This window comes from Melozone crissalis, unplaced genomic scaffold (genome assembly GCF_028551555.1).
Source record: "Melozone crissalis strain CALT ecotype California unplaced genomic scaffold, PUWL_Pcris_2 ptg000062l_1, whole genome shotgun sequence".
Lineage (NCBI taxonomy): Eukaryota > Metazoa > Chordata > Aves > Passeriformes > Passerellidae > Melozone > Melozone crissalis.
Window position 1 is genome coordinate 4,642,497 of NW_026535840.1, and position 14,138 is coordinate 4,656,634.

The 14,138-nt window shown below is 43.9% G+C and overlaps 1 protein-coding gene across 1 annotated transcript in view; it reads right to left on the reverse strand.

Annotated features, from left to right (window-relative positions):
• PTEN (phosphatase and tensin homolog) overlaps positions 1-14,138 on the reverse strand; it is a 50,833-nt gene that overhangs the window by 13,566 nt on the left and 23,129 nt on the right. The window contains exons 4-6 of the mRNA XM_054288394.1: positions 10,844-10,887; positions 6,723-6,961; positions 1,143-1,284 (exon numbers count right to left, since the gene is read on the reverse strand). Of these exons, the coding sequence (XP_054144369.1) occupies positions 1,143-1,284; positions 6,723-6,961; positions 10,844-10,887 (425 nt within the window). The remainder of the gene's footprint in view (positions 1-1,142; positions 1,285-6,722; positions 6,962-10,843; positions 10,888-14,138) is intronic.

Below are 14,138 nucleotides of genomic sequence, written 5' to 3' on the forward strand. Positions count from 1 at the left end.
AATCACTGGGAGCTCCACAGAAACTTCAAATATTGCAGCATACAACTGCTGAGCTTTGAAGTTATTTTATCTTCTCAGGTGCTTGGGCAATCTGTGGTCTGTCCCAACATCCTCCCATGGACACACAAGCCAGCACTCACTTGAGCAGTTCAGCCTCAAAAATAGAGCCCAGTCCATCCAAAACATGAAATAAGTGGTAATTGCAGAAATCTGTGACCTCCACAGAGGGATTTTGGCAGAGGTTCCTCCCTCCCTCCTCCTGTACAGGCTGACAAGCTGCCCCATTGTTTCTTGTGTGTGTTACATGTTCAGGTACTGTCTCACAACAATATTAACAGGGCAATTTTAATCAAAGCCACAGGAGGCACTGGAATTAATTACACATTGCTGTAATCCCCAAAGCAAAACCAGCAGAATTTTTCCACCCCCAAAATCCAAGCACGCAACACAAGGCAGTGACTGCCCTGTAACACAGCAGAATTTGTTTTTGTATTTCAAAACTTCCCCAAATCTGCTGTTCCTCACTAACACAGTGTATCAGCAGATGAGATTAATCATTTACAGGTGTATTAATGCTTTAGAAAGCTCCACATAAAGCAAAGTTTATTCCAGAGTTAATTAGGTATTTACCCAGTTGAACTGATTCATTTACTTTTTTTTCTTTTTTGAACATCATGGGAAGAATGATGTTGCTGCATTGGAAGCCAACATGCCATTAGGCAAATGTTTTGCAGCAATTCATGTTTCCCAAGAGCTGCTGTGTTAAAAAAAAAAAAATAAAAAAGGAGGTTTTTCATAAAAGTGAGGAACAAATACCCAAATATACATAAAATGGTGGAGTGGATGTGGCACTCAGTTGGGTGACAAGGTGAGGACTGGGCACAGGCTGCACTCAATCTTGGAGATATTTTCCAGATGGAATCATTTATTTTCAAACTATTAACACACTTGCATGTAGTAAAACAGCCATGAGTGCTTCACAACCTACACCTGGGAGATCCCAGAGCACACAAAACCAGCAGATTTTGGATTGTGAGGTGCTTCCATGTGATTTCCTCCAAGATGCGCAGCTCTGGGTGCCACCACCCCATCCCAAATGCCACCAGGCTCCCTGGCAGAGGTGAGGGGCTGCTGGTACTTACTGCAAGTTCCGCTGCTGAACATGGGAATTGTTTCAAACATCATCTTGTGGAACAGCAGTGCCACTGGTCTGTAATCCAGGTGATTCTTTAACAGGTAGCTATAGTAGTACACGTAGCGTCTCTGACTGGGAATTGTCACTCCCTAAACAGAGGGAAAACAAGGGTTAAAAACCTTGGAGCTGCATCACTCAGGGGTTCCTGCTCATCACCTCCAGCCCAAAGAGCTTTTTTGGGGATGGAGAGCAAAAAATGTTTAACAAGAGGTGCTTTCAACATACTCTGAGCAGCACCCAGAGCAGGGCACTGCTCTGCCAGCTACTCAGGGCATGGAGCCACCAGGAAAAGCTGAGGGAATTGGGATCCTTCAGCCCAGAGAGGAGAAGCTTTGGGGTGACCAAATTGTGGCCTTGCAGTGCCTGGAGGGGCTACAGGAAATATGGAAAAGGAACCTGGAGTGACAAGGACAAGGGGGAATGGCTTCCCACTGCCAGAGGGGATATTGGGAAAAAATCCTTCCCTAGGAAGGTGGGCAGGCCGTGGCTCAGGGTGCCCACAGAAGCTGTGGCAGCCCCTGGCAACCTGGCAGCCCCAAGGCCAGCCTGGGACAGTGGAAGGTGTCCCTGACATGGCAGGAGAGCTGGAACAACCTGGTTCCTGCTCATCACCTCCAGCCCAAAGAGCAGCTCAGTCACTGCTGAGCAGCACCCAGAGCAGGGCTCAGGGCATGGAGCACCTCTGCCACCAGGAAAGGCTGAGGGAATTGGGATTGAGAAGCTTTGGGGTGACCAAACTGTGGCCTTGCAGTGCCTGGAGAGGCTGCAGGAAATATGGAAAAGGAACCTGGAGTGACAAGGACAAAGGGGAATGGCTTCCCACTGCCAGAGGAAGGTGGTGAGGCTCTGGCTCAGGGTGCCCACAGAAGCTGTGGCAGCCCCTGGAAGTGCCAAAGGCCAGCCTGGGATGTCCCTGCATGGCAGGAGAGCTGGAACAACCCTCTAAAGTCCCTTCCAACCCAAACCCTGCTGTGATTCTGTGCTCTCCAAACACCCATGTCCAGCAATGAAGCAAAGAATGCAGATTTTTCTCATTTCTTAAAAACAAACACCACAGACAGCCTGAGGGTCATGTCAAAAATAGGCTCATGCTGCTGCTTTTTTGGGGATGGAGAGCAAAAAATGTTTAACAAGAGGGGCCTTGAACATACTCAAACTTTAAAGCATCACTACATTTAGGAATTCTAAAATCTGCCACTACAGGAATTACATTTTGACAGCACTTTACGTCAATTTTTGCTAATATCACTGTACTCAAGCCTGGTGCTGCCTTCTCTTTACAAAACATCCTGGAATATTTTCCCCAAAATGTGGAAAGTTTCACTAAAACAGGCCCAACAACCCAAAGTGTTCAAACTCTGAGGTAAACATGTGCTTTGAGAGCATAAAACCTAAGAATGTTTTTATTACTGATTTTAAATCAGCTCAAAGCTTCAAATAAGGGGAAAATTTCAAAGCTTTTAGAGCCAATACTTTCAAGTAAAATTAACAGAGATGAAAAATTGTTTCATTTCCCAGAAAATGCATTACATGGTCTAGAACAACCTGTAACTGCAGATTTACAACATCAGTAAGGAATCTTTCTAATTAAAGCTGAAGGTGGAATTGGAATAAACTGGAGATAAACAAAGATTTTTCATACAGAAATCTGGGAGCATTTGGTGACACAACCTAGACCTCATATTCCTATAAACTTTTAGTTTCACCTCACGACAGCCAGCAGCTAAGAGTGCTTTCAATTTACTAAATCTCTATTATGCACACATGAAAATAGCCACTTCCTGCCATTTGTTTTTTAATGTTGATTATTATGTCTCCTTATCACTTGAGCTGCTTCTAAACTACACAAAAGCCTTTCCCTGCAGCATTTGCACAATGACCTTCCCAAGCAGCCTTGTACACTGGCTGCTTTTGGCTCAGATGCCCTCAGTGCTTATCACACCCACTCCTTAAGGGAGCTCTAAAGTTCTCCTTCCTGGGATCTGAGCAAATTCCCAGCCCCAGCAGAGCTTGCCAGGCTGCCAGGAAAGCACAGAGGTGAGGAGAACACATTCCTGCCTGCCCAGAGCTTCCTCAGGCCATAATGGATGTGTCCTAAGGAAAAACCCCAGCACAAGCAAGGCTGGGACCAGAACAACTTTCACACTGAGAGTCCAAAGCACAGCAAAGCCAGTTCTTGTCCAACAGCCCTGCAGCCAGTTTGACTCCCTGGAGACACAGCTTTAGATCCTGAGACCCTAAAAGCAGTCCCACTGAGGCAGGACTCAGAGTTCTCCATTTCCAAAGCTCTGAATTCCAAGCAGAACACTTCCTAACAAGCTAACAATATTCCATGGGGTGCAATCAAGCAGCACTCACTTTTACTCCAGAAAAATAAGGACAGGGAAGTAGTTCAAGCTTGTATTTCCCATCTATCACCACAATTTTTAAGTGGAAGTGAGATAAACTCCTCTGGTCCCTATGCAAGAGCTTCCCAAACATTGTCAGGTTCTCCTCTCAGTGTAACACAGGCAGGACCATGAAGAGCAAATATTTTGGAAACAATATTCCCTTTAGGACACAGCCTGCTGTGAGGGTGAAGCTGCAGCCTCAGAGCAGCAGGTTTGGCACCTGAGCATGTCCCCAGACAGACACCACAAGTGATGAGCCCTGACACCAGACATGGGAACTCTGCCCTGCTCACAGGGTCATTCTGAGGCTTCCTCACACAAACTAATTGGGTTTCACTTCCTCTTCTCTTACAGCAACACCACAGAAACACAGAAGGCTCTGGGCTGGAAGGGACTTAAAGCCCATCCAGTGTCACACCATGGGCAGGGACACCTTGCACTGTCCCAGATGGCTCCAAACCCCAATATTCAACCTGGCCTTGAACACTTGCAGAGCTCCAGGGGCAGCCACAGCTGCTCTGGGCACTCCCAACCCTCTCAGGGCAGAATTCCTTCCCAATATCCCATCTGAATATCCCAGCATGCAGCCATTCCCCTTGTCCTGTTCTCCAGGCCCTTGTACAGGGTCTCTCTCCATCTTTTTCTTATCAGCTCCTTCAGGTACTGAAAGGCCAGGTCACCCCAAGGCTTCTCTTCTCCAGGCTGAAGAACTCAAATTCTCTCAGCCTTTCCCCATATGAGAACTCTTAGGAGCCATCCTTGAAAATAAAACTCCATGGTGCTCAAAGAATGCTCCTGAGTAGATCATCTCCAGCACTTGAACAGCTGATCCCTACCCACTGAGCTGCTTTCTAAGCCTAATCCTCACCACAAAACCCTCCAAGGCAGAAGCAGGAATGAATAAAGACCTTCTCCAGCTGTGGGAAGGTAAGCTGCCAGCCTTTGTCACCACAGTAGTGTCAAATCTACCATATGAAAAAAAGTGGGATAAACTAATCACTTCAAACAGCAGCAGCTTCTTTTGAAGACTTTTTGGGGGGTTACTTCTTCCAAATATTGGTCTTTATCCCATTTCAGCAAAGCCTTTGTCTCCCTTGGTTCACAAGGAAAATAAAAGTCACTCATGTTCTGCAGTGGTGGAGCCAGACAGACACAACCATGCAGCCCACACTTCCTAATCTTCACCACTCCCTTCTTCTGACTAAGCTCCCCCCACTACAAAGAGTTTCAGAAGCCAAAAGAGGCAGCTTGCAGAGGAAATAAAATACCCCAGGAGAGGGTTTGCTCAGAGACAGCCTGGGCTCTGCCATGTCTTGTTGCTCAGCACAAAAACAGCAACTCAGAGCCTCACTCCACCAACTCTCACTTGATGGTGCAAAGGCCTCCCTGGAGCTGCTTTTCCCAGCAGGCACTTGGGAAAATCTGGCTCCAGAAGCACTCAGGGCTGTGCTCTTGACCAATTAGTCACACTTCCTCTTGCAATTACACTCACACTTCCTGCCAGCACAGCAGCACTCTGCTCTGAACTTCAATGGCAGCAGGGATTGGAGCTGAGCTGCTCTCAGCAGCTACAGGTGCAAAGTTGTCCTTGCTTTAAACCAAGAAAATCTGTCCTTATTAAAGCCATTATTTCCTTTATCATAGCTATGTTGGCCCAAAAAGAAAGCAAAAAGGCATTTGTTTGCTCCTTTGTGCAAACAGCTCTTTTGATGCCTCATTGAGTTTGAATTGAGGAAGTCAGTTCTACAAAGGTGTGGTGAAATATCAAATCAGAGAGCAGCACTTGACATATAACACTGAAATATGGGCCACAAGGGAAGGAAAGGCTCCAGAAACCTGCCCTGCAATACCTGTTTATAAACACTACTGAAGGATTATGTGAATCACATGCTGCCCACTGGCCACAGCAAGATAACCAAGCTCAAGTGGAGCTGGGAAGGGAAAAAAATTCAACTCTTGCAGTGGAGACACTGAAACCAAAACAAGTTGCTGGTTACAGACAGTATTTACACTCAGGTAAACAAGGCTCTCCCTGCTCCTGTTTACTGAGCTCTCCCTCCCCTCCAAGATGCCCAAGGGCACTGACAAACACCCAAATTGCAGAAATACAACCTTCTTTTCACCAAACTGAGGCACAGCATTTCACTGTGTAGTTTTCATGCTGCTTTATCCAGCTCTGGAGATAACCCTTATCAGCAGGAGTAATCTACTCTGTTTACTCAGCACACTGCTCATTCCCAGCCTTTCTCATGCACTTTTACCAAATGCCACAAAGTTTTGATGGGAAATCTTGATCTTGACACCACAACCAGCTGAGCACATGGAATAACAGCTCCACCTTGTCAGCAGAGCAGGCTGAGGAGTTTTACTCCTTGCAATGAATTAACAGCCAAATTCTAAAATTCTTTATGTGACATTTATGCTCTCAAGAGCCTTCAGACACGAAGCTCTTCTTACTGGAGACCAACACACTGAAATTAATACTTTGTGTAAATTCTGCAGGAGCAGGGAGAGCTCTGTGCTTGAGGAGGTTGGAACTGGCCTGCAGGGATGATCCCCCTGGGATGCTCAACACACTCAGGGAAATAATGGAGGATGAGCAGGAAAACTTGCTAAAATCACCTTAAAAGTCACATCTTAGCATCTCAGGAGAAGATTTCAAATAAGGAGGTTAAATTCTCATTAATGAGGCCAGAAAGGTCCTTAACTACCCTTTACAGACAAGGGGCATCCAACAGTGATGGGATATTCCCCTGTGCACCTCCAAACCCCACCACAGCAGTTAAGGGAACCTGAGGAGATGAACAACCCATCCATTCAGGCAAAAATTAGCTGGAACACTCCTCTCATTTGGGCTGAAAATGCTGAATGAGAAAGTTCACTGCCCCTCTGTTCTTTCAGCAAAACAATGCTGAAAAAGCCATTTAAAATCAACTGTCCAGGTCTTCTTGGACAGGACATGTTAAAATCAGATTTAATGTTGAGACTAAAGCTTTTCCACTTCCAACTGCACTGATCCAATGCTACTGGAGCTAAATCAGACAACACAACCTAAAGGGTTTGAACATCAAACAGATCTCAAGGAGGAAAAAGCAGCAAGTTTTAGGTAGAGGGACAGAAGAACAGCAACAACTCACCTTCTTGTCTCTGGTCCTTACTTCCCCATAGAAATCTAGGGCTTCTTGGGCCCTTAAAAACTTGCCTCGATGCAACAAATAAGCACAAATCATGACACCAGTTCGTCCCTTTCCAGCTTTACAGTGGATTGCTGCCACATGATTGTCATCTTCACTTAGCCACTGGTCAAGATCTTCACAAAAAGGTTTGATGAGCTCCAGCTGTGGTGGGTTATGGTCTTCAAAAGGGTACTGTGCAACTGCAGGGAGAAGGAGGAGTTCATCAGAACCTCAAAAGGCAAAGCAGGTGACCTGAGTCACCTTTGAATAACTTAATTTTTACATGCTTGTCACAATCACCCCTCCCCTCATCTCACATATTGATATTTATTTTTAATTCCAGTATTATTCAGTGTATCCCAAGCAGACATTTCTCCATTCATCCTGCTCCATGGAGCAACTGTTTCACACCTCTATAGAGCTGAGCTGCACAGGTTCTGGAACATGGATTTTCCAGAATTTAAGAGTGTGCTGGCACACAGAATAACCTTGTGAAAAGCCATTACTCCAGCAATAATTAAACTACCTGCTGAGAGAGAACAAGGCCAGGCCTCAGTCACTGAGCAGACAACAGGAACTTTGCTGCAAAATTATTGAACATGGCTGGGTCTACCTTGGGAACAAAGTCTCAGAATCTGCTCAAAGGCTTTGTGAAACAAAAACCTGCCATTTCCATACTTCAAAAATGGTAATTGGGAGAGAAATCTCAGGTAAGGCACTGGCAATGCTTATGGGTTTAGAGTCAAAGCACTGAACACTGCTGTCCTTTCTGATGTGGGTGTACTCACACACACTTTTCCATCTAGGGATGAAAAGAATTTCCAGTGATGCAGGAAATGCAAGAAAACTCAAGAGAACTAAAAATATGCACTAAAAGCAGTGAGAAGTACCCAAATTTCTCCCACCTCAGATCAGATGAGGGACAATATCACCCTGACCAGCAGAACTACACACAGTGTTCTGGTTTCAGCACAACAGCACTTGGTGAAGTGCACCCCAATTCTCCACCTCCAGCCTTGGGATCTTACAAACACAACTCTGCTACACTTCAAAATTCTCAGCTAGAGACACCATTTCCTTTTCTGGGCTAAAAATGAATGCATTTCATTTTTCTGGCAAGTGTCTGTAGTGGTTTCGTAAGCAGCACTCTGTAGTCACACATGCAAGGCTCCTTTTGATGAATCCCCAAGGACTCCAAGAGCACAAGTGAGGGATGAAGTTCTGGAACTGCTGAAGGACTGCAGGACAAGCCCACAGCATTCTGGTTTTCAGACTGCCCCCTTCACCTCCCAGAACAAATGGGGAAGCTGAGAAATAATCTTTGCTAAAGAGGCAACATAACATGAACACATGAACTCTTCCACATGGAAGATCCAAAGGCTCCCCAAATGATCCCCAAAGTTTTATGTGAACTTAAAGATGGAATTTATTTAGAAATCTCTAAGAAAAGAAGCTGCAAATTTGTCTGTATGGCTTTGAGTTTATCACAGCTACAGCCAGCAAAGTTTCCATGAAAAGGAGAATGAAAAAATCCTGAAAGAACAGCATGAAAACTCCCAAGGAGTCACAGGATGCTGAAGATGCTCTCCAAGATTTGGAATCCAAGGCCAAACTTGTGATATTTTCTTCAAAGCTGGAGTGAGAAGATGAAATGGGTGCCCTGGGATGGTGTACAGGGATTAAGAGGAAGGAAATATTAAATCTTGAGCATGGCCTTGAGAAGGTGCAGCTCCTCCACGGATTTTGATTCCTTACAATGGAGAATAATCCTGCTTGCCCTCTCCCAGCCCGTACACATTGCAAGAAGAATCCCACAGCCCACAGAAGAGTTTGAAAAAAGAAAATCTGTGGCAAAGCAGAGACAATTCCAGCATGGAAGGATTTCAGAAACTGGAAAAACCAAGGACACAAAGCTACTTCCCAAAGAAGATGAAGAGCTTTCAGTGTTTGGGGTTTAATGTGATGCAAGATCATCCTGGGTGAATAATGAACTATTCTGGTGTTTCATGCTCAGTACAATCACAAGCTCCCTTTGCAGTCAGTTCACTTCAGGAGATTTTCAAGTACAACTTTTGTTCCTGTGCTTAGGGAAGTCCTGAGTCACCAATTTGGTTATCTGAGGTTAACTAATTCGAGGATGAGAATGAAAAACAGCCTGTCTTGTGCAGAGGAGCTGTGAAAGGTGCTGTCACAAGCAGCATTTGGGGCTGGGATTGACAGTAAAGGGAGCTGAGCACCCCCGTATCAGAAAGCAGAAACTCAAACAAACATATGCTGTGGCCATATTAGAACATGTCCTCTTCTCTTCTTCCCCAAAGCACTGCTCCAGCAGATCCTAAAATATTTTTTTCCTTTCCTTGCTTTCCTTGAGGTTTCTGGGCGCTGTCATTCAACATCCTGAGAGCAAATCAGAAGCTCTGACTTCAACAAGACAATTTCAGCCCTTCTATATTCAGCCATGAAAGCAGCCAATTACATTCTGGTCACGTTCTAAACCCTCTTTCATAATTAGCTGGATGGTTTAAAATAATAATAATGAAAAATAGAAGTTGAGCCATTGCTATGATGCAGAAGAAGCCCAGAATTTGTTCATCTCCTACGATTCTGTAGGCACAAGGACTCCTCATCTCCCCTCATCTGAAGGAATTACAACTTGTGAGCAAGAAATGCTCCTCTGCCCAAAGAACAAGGTAAATCTGCACTTATTTATTACCTGGAGAGGTAATTCTGACACAAAACTACATCAAATCAAGGTCAAAGCACCCCTGAAAGATTCCCCACTGCTTTTGGCAGCTCTGCAGTGTCTAAGACGCAACTCATCTCTAAGAGACATCACATGGGAATTAAATTATTTTTATTTTAACATCTAAAAGTTCTGCCAGGTCTTCCCTAAGTTGCTTTATACACATAGATAATGGTTTAAATGTTCTCCATTTCCATCCTTCATAAAAACCAGACTCCTCTGAGCCTCACATGTCAATTGTGCAAGAAATTTGTGCTTCACACCAAAATTGTGCAAGGAATTTGTGTTTCACATGCCAATTGTGCAAGGAATTTGTGCTTCATATGTCAATTGTAAAAGGAATTTATGTTTCACATGTAAATTGTACAAGGAATTTGTGCCTCATGTCAATGGTACAAGGAATTTGTGCTTCACACATCAATTGTGCAAGGAATTTGTGACTCACATGAAAATTGTGCGAGGAATTTGTGCTTTAAATTGTACAAGGAATTTGTGCTTCACATGTCAATTGTACAAGGAATTTGTGCCTCACACATCAATTGTGCAAGGATTTTGTGCTTCACATGTAAAACTGTACAAGGATTTTGTGCTTCACACATCAATTGTGCAAGGAATTTGTGCTTCACATGAAAACTGTACAAGGAATTTGTGCCTCAAATGAAAATTGTACAAGGAATTTGTGCTTTAAATTGTACAAGGAATTTGTGCTTCACACAAATTGTGCAAGGAATTTGTGCTTCACATGAAAACTGTACAAGGAATTTGTGCCTCACATGAAAATTGTACAAGGAATTTGTGCTTCCCACTAAAATTGTACAAGGAATTTTTGCTTCACATGTAAAATTGTACAAGTAATTTGTGCCTCACATGAAAATTGTACAAGGAATTTGTGCTTTACACGTCAATTGTGCAAGGAATTCGTGCTTCACATGTCAATTGTACAAGGAATTTGTGCTTTAAATTGTACAAGGAATTTGTGCTTCACACCAAAATTGTGCAAGGAATTTGAGCCTCACACATAAATTGTACAAGGAATTTGTGCCTCACACACAAATTGCATAAGGAATTTGTATTTCGCTGAACTGAAACTTCTGTGGAACCCATTCTGCAGAATTTTTTTTTTGCAACTGTAGATTTTTTTATTAGATTTTGATCTTTAACTGTCAGGAGCACACTTTTTTGAAAGCACCAAGAATATAGCAAATTTTTCCAGTGACACAAAGCAATCTGACATCATTCCTTGTGCCCAAATCTCCTCCATGACTATTCATCAGCTCCTCCTTTAGGCCTTCATTCAGTGAGGTTTAAAGAGAACACACATCAGGCAGTAAAATCTTACCTCTGCAGTTAAATTTGGCCGTGTCATAATGTCTTTCAGCACATCTGAAAAAGAAAAACAAGAGTTCAAGACAAGTCTCTGAGGAAAAATCCTGGAAAATCATGCATGCCCATTACCTTTATGATTTAAAACTAGAGGTTACACACAGAAAAACTAAAAAATAAATGTTTTGCAGCAGATTGCTCACTAAAAAGTGAATTATTTTACTGAAAGGCAAATACCCTCTGGTAATTGTGGTGCATGGTTGTGTTTTAGTCAGTGTGACTCAATTTATGCAAGTTTGAGTTGAGTGTTCACTTTCTAACCCTGACATGAGCAGCTTTGTGCTGCCAAACACCTGGAGAGCAGAGAGCTGGGACCCTCATGCAGGGATGCTGAACCCAAACACAGCTCAGGGTGCCTCAGCAGCAGTGTGGGGGCTCAGGGCAATGGGGATGACAAGGATATCCACATTAATATTAGCAGAGATCACCTGGATCAAGCAGAGATTGTGGCACTGCTCTGTCCCTGGCATTGATTCCTGAATTTAAGTCACCCCTGAAGGCCAAGCAGCCACATTCCCCCTCAGACCTGGGAAATGGCACATTGAGGGATTAAAAAATAATTTTGTTGATACCAAGGATACACAAGCAATGGCTGAACACAATCCTGGCTCAGCTGCACTGAATTTGGAGGTATTTGCAGCACATTTCTGAAGGCTCTAGAGCTGTATCAGTCTCTCCCCTCAGAGACCCTCTCCAGCTGGACAAAACCACACTGGGTTTGCTTTTCCAGGGATAAACAGCAGTGATGAGACACAAACCACCCCTAAAGCAGCCAAATCAGCACCCAAAGAAAAACCAGATCAGATTTTGGGCTAAGGGGGAAGAAAGAAAGAGTGGATGGATACCCTCCAGAATTTCCCTTGGAGCTGCTCCCTGCAGGGAAGATGATGTGAGTGAAGTTCAGAAAGGAAAAGTGACAACAATCCTGCTAAAACCAGCTGGGATGGGGACCTGAGCAGCCTGAGCTGGAGAATGGCATCCCTGCCCACAGCAGGGAGGTGGGACAAGATGGTGTTGAAGGTTCTTCCAACCCAAACCAAGCTGGGATTCTATGGAAGAGCTGAAACACAAGTGCTGCAGCGACTTCAGCACACAAATCACACCTGGATGCTCAGTTCTGACACAGCCTGTGCTCTTCCCAGGATTATTCCCATTCCCACAGCAGCTTCAGGACTGCCATGAACTCATCTCTCAGCCACATGGAGCTGAGCTGACACTTTCACACACACAAACCTTTGGGCTGCTCCTTGTGTGACTGTAACTGGAGCTCCCAGAGCTCTGCCCAGGACACAGCCACAGGCAGCTCTGCTGGGGCTGCTCCCAGAGCTTCCCTTTCCCTGAATTCCAGAACCTTCTCAGCTCTACCTGTGCTCCAAAAAGCCTGGCAGCTCTCACAGCTCCAATCACAGTGACCAGGTTAAGCTGGAACTTAAGAGAAGACTCCCAAAAATATTATTTTCAAAGGCACTGAAGCCTTTGAGAAGAGAGCTGGATGCAGGATGTCCATCCATGGGGGATGGAGCAGCCAACAGCACAGGAATTTGGGAAGCTGCAAACACACAAAGCATCTCATCCAGGGAAGATTCCTGCAGCACAGGAATTTGGGAAGCTGCAAACACACAAAGCATTTTATGCAGAAAAGTTTCCTGCAGCACAGGAATTTGGGAAGCTGCTGGGAAGCAAAGCAGGTACCACAAAGATTTTATCCAGGAAACTTTCCTGCTTCCTTCTAAAGAAACACCCAGCTCAAATGGGGAGTGAGAGATGAAAGCCTTCAAAACATTAAAAAAATTCCACAAATAGGTAGAAAAAACAGCAAATTTGGAATTTTGAGAGAGTATCATTGAGTAGATACCATGAGGGATTTAAAAATAGTTTTGTTGATACCAAGGATACACAAGCAATGGTTGAACACAATCCTGGCTCAGTTGCACTGAATTTGTGGGTATTTGCAGCAGAAATCCCACCAGCACACACTCTGGGGATATTGGTGGGGCTTAATGCTTCAAGTGCATTTGGGGTGGGGTTTTAAACACTATTATAACTCAAATAGCAGCAGATCTCCAGATGAAATCTGAATTTTTTTTTTGTATTTTTGGGGTTAAGGAAGGGTTTGGCTGTCCTTATGATTAAAGTGAGTTTAAAGCAAGCCAGAAGCCAAGTGCTGCCAGGTTAAAGTCACCATCAGCCAGAGCCCAGCCCCAGGGACACAGCAAGCACAGAAAATCCCCATTTATTTTCATCACAGCTCCTTCCCTGAAGCACCTGCCTGCAGGACAGCCCAAGGAAACCCAGTGGAGAAGATGGAGATGATGACAACAGGGCAGGTGACAATCTGGCAGCATGGGAAGTGAGGAGATGCAAGTGGAAGAACAGATTTAAAGGGGATTTAAAACAGATTTAAGGAGAATACTGAAGAAACAGCAAAGGCAAACAAGAGAGGAGCAACACAAGGAGGAAAATGAAACTCAGAGTGCTGGGGAGTTAAAAGCCAAGATGTGAGGATGGGGCAAAACTGACATAGTTTCAGAAAAATCTCTAAATCCTTTTAGATAAAACTGCTCAATACATTATTATCAACTTCAGGGAACAGCTACCTTAAGGGAACTCAAATCCCATGACAGATTTTGAAATAATTCTGACTATAATCATGTAACTCCTCTGAACTCCCACCTCCTCCTTTGAAACACAGACAATAGATCATTATTTACAAAGGATCAGCTTCATCTGAAGAAATGGAATTCTCTGGAACACCTGATGGATGCAATTCCTTCCCATCTCCTGACCAAACATTGCCACAATTCACCTGATGGCATTTTATGTGTATAAATTTGGCCTGCACAAGCATTAATATATCTCCAGACAGTTTTATCCTCTGCAATTTTTCATCTGAGGATGAATAAAGTAATTCTAGCACGATTTATCTGTGATTGTTTTGCAGTTAACAACAAGAAAATCCATTTTTATATAAGGAAACTGAAAACAAAAACCTTTAGCACACCTGGACAAGTTTTTTCCACAGCTGAAAACACACAGAGCAGTAACAGAAATATCAAATCAAATGGTCTCATCACTGCTCTTCTCACTAACAAACTTTAAAAAGCTGTTCCTGTTTTCTGCCCCACAACAACTTCTATGACCACTGGAAGATTCCTCAATTTCTACTGTCACTTCTCTCCAATATCAGGGAAATTGATGCACAATCCTTTAGCTAACCCAGAGGCAGATTTAAATCCTTATTTTTAAATATT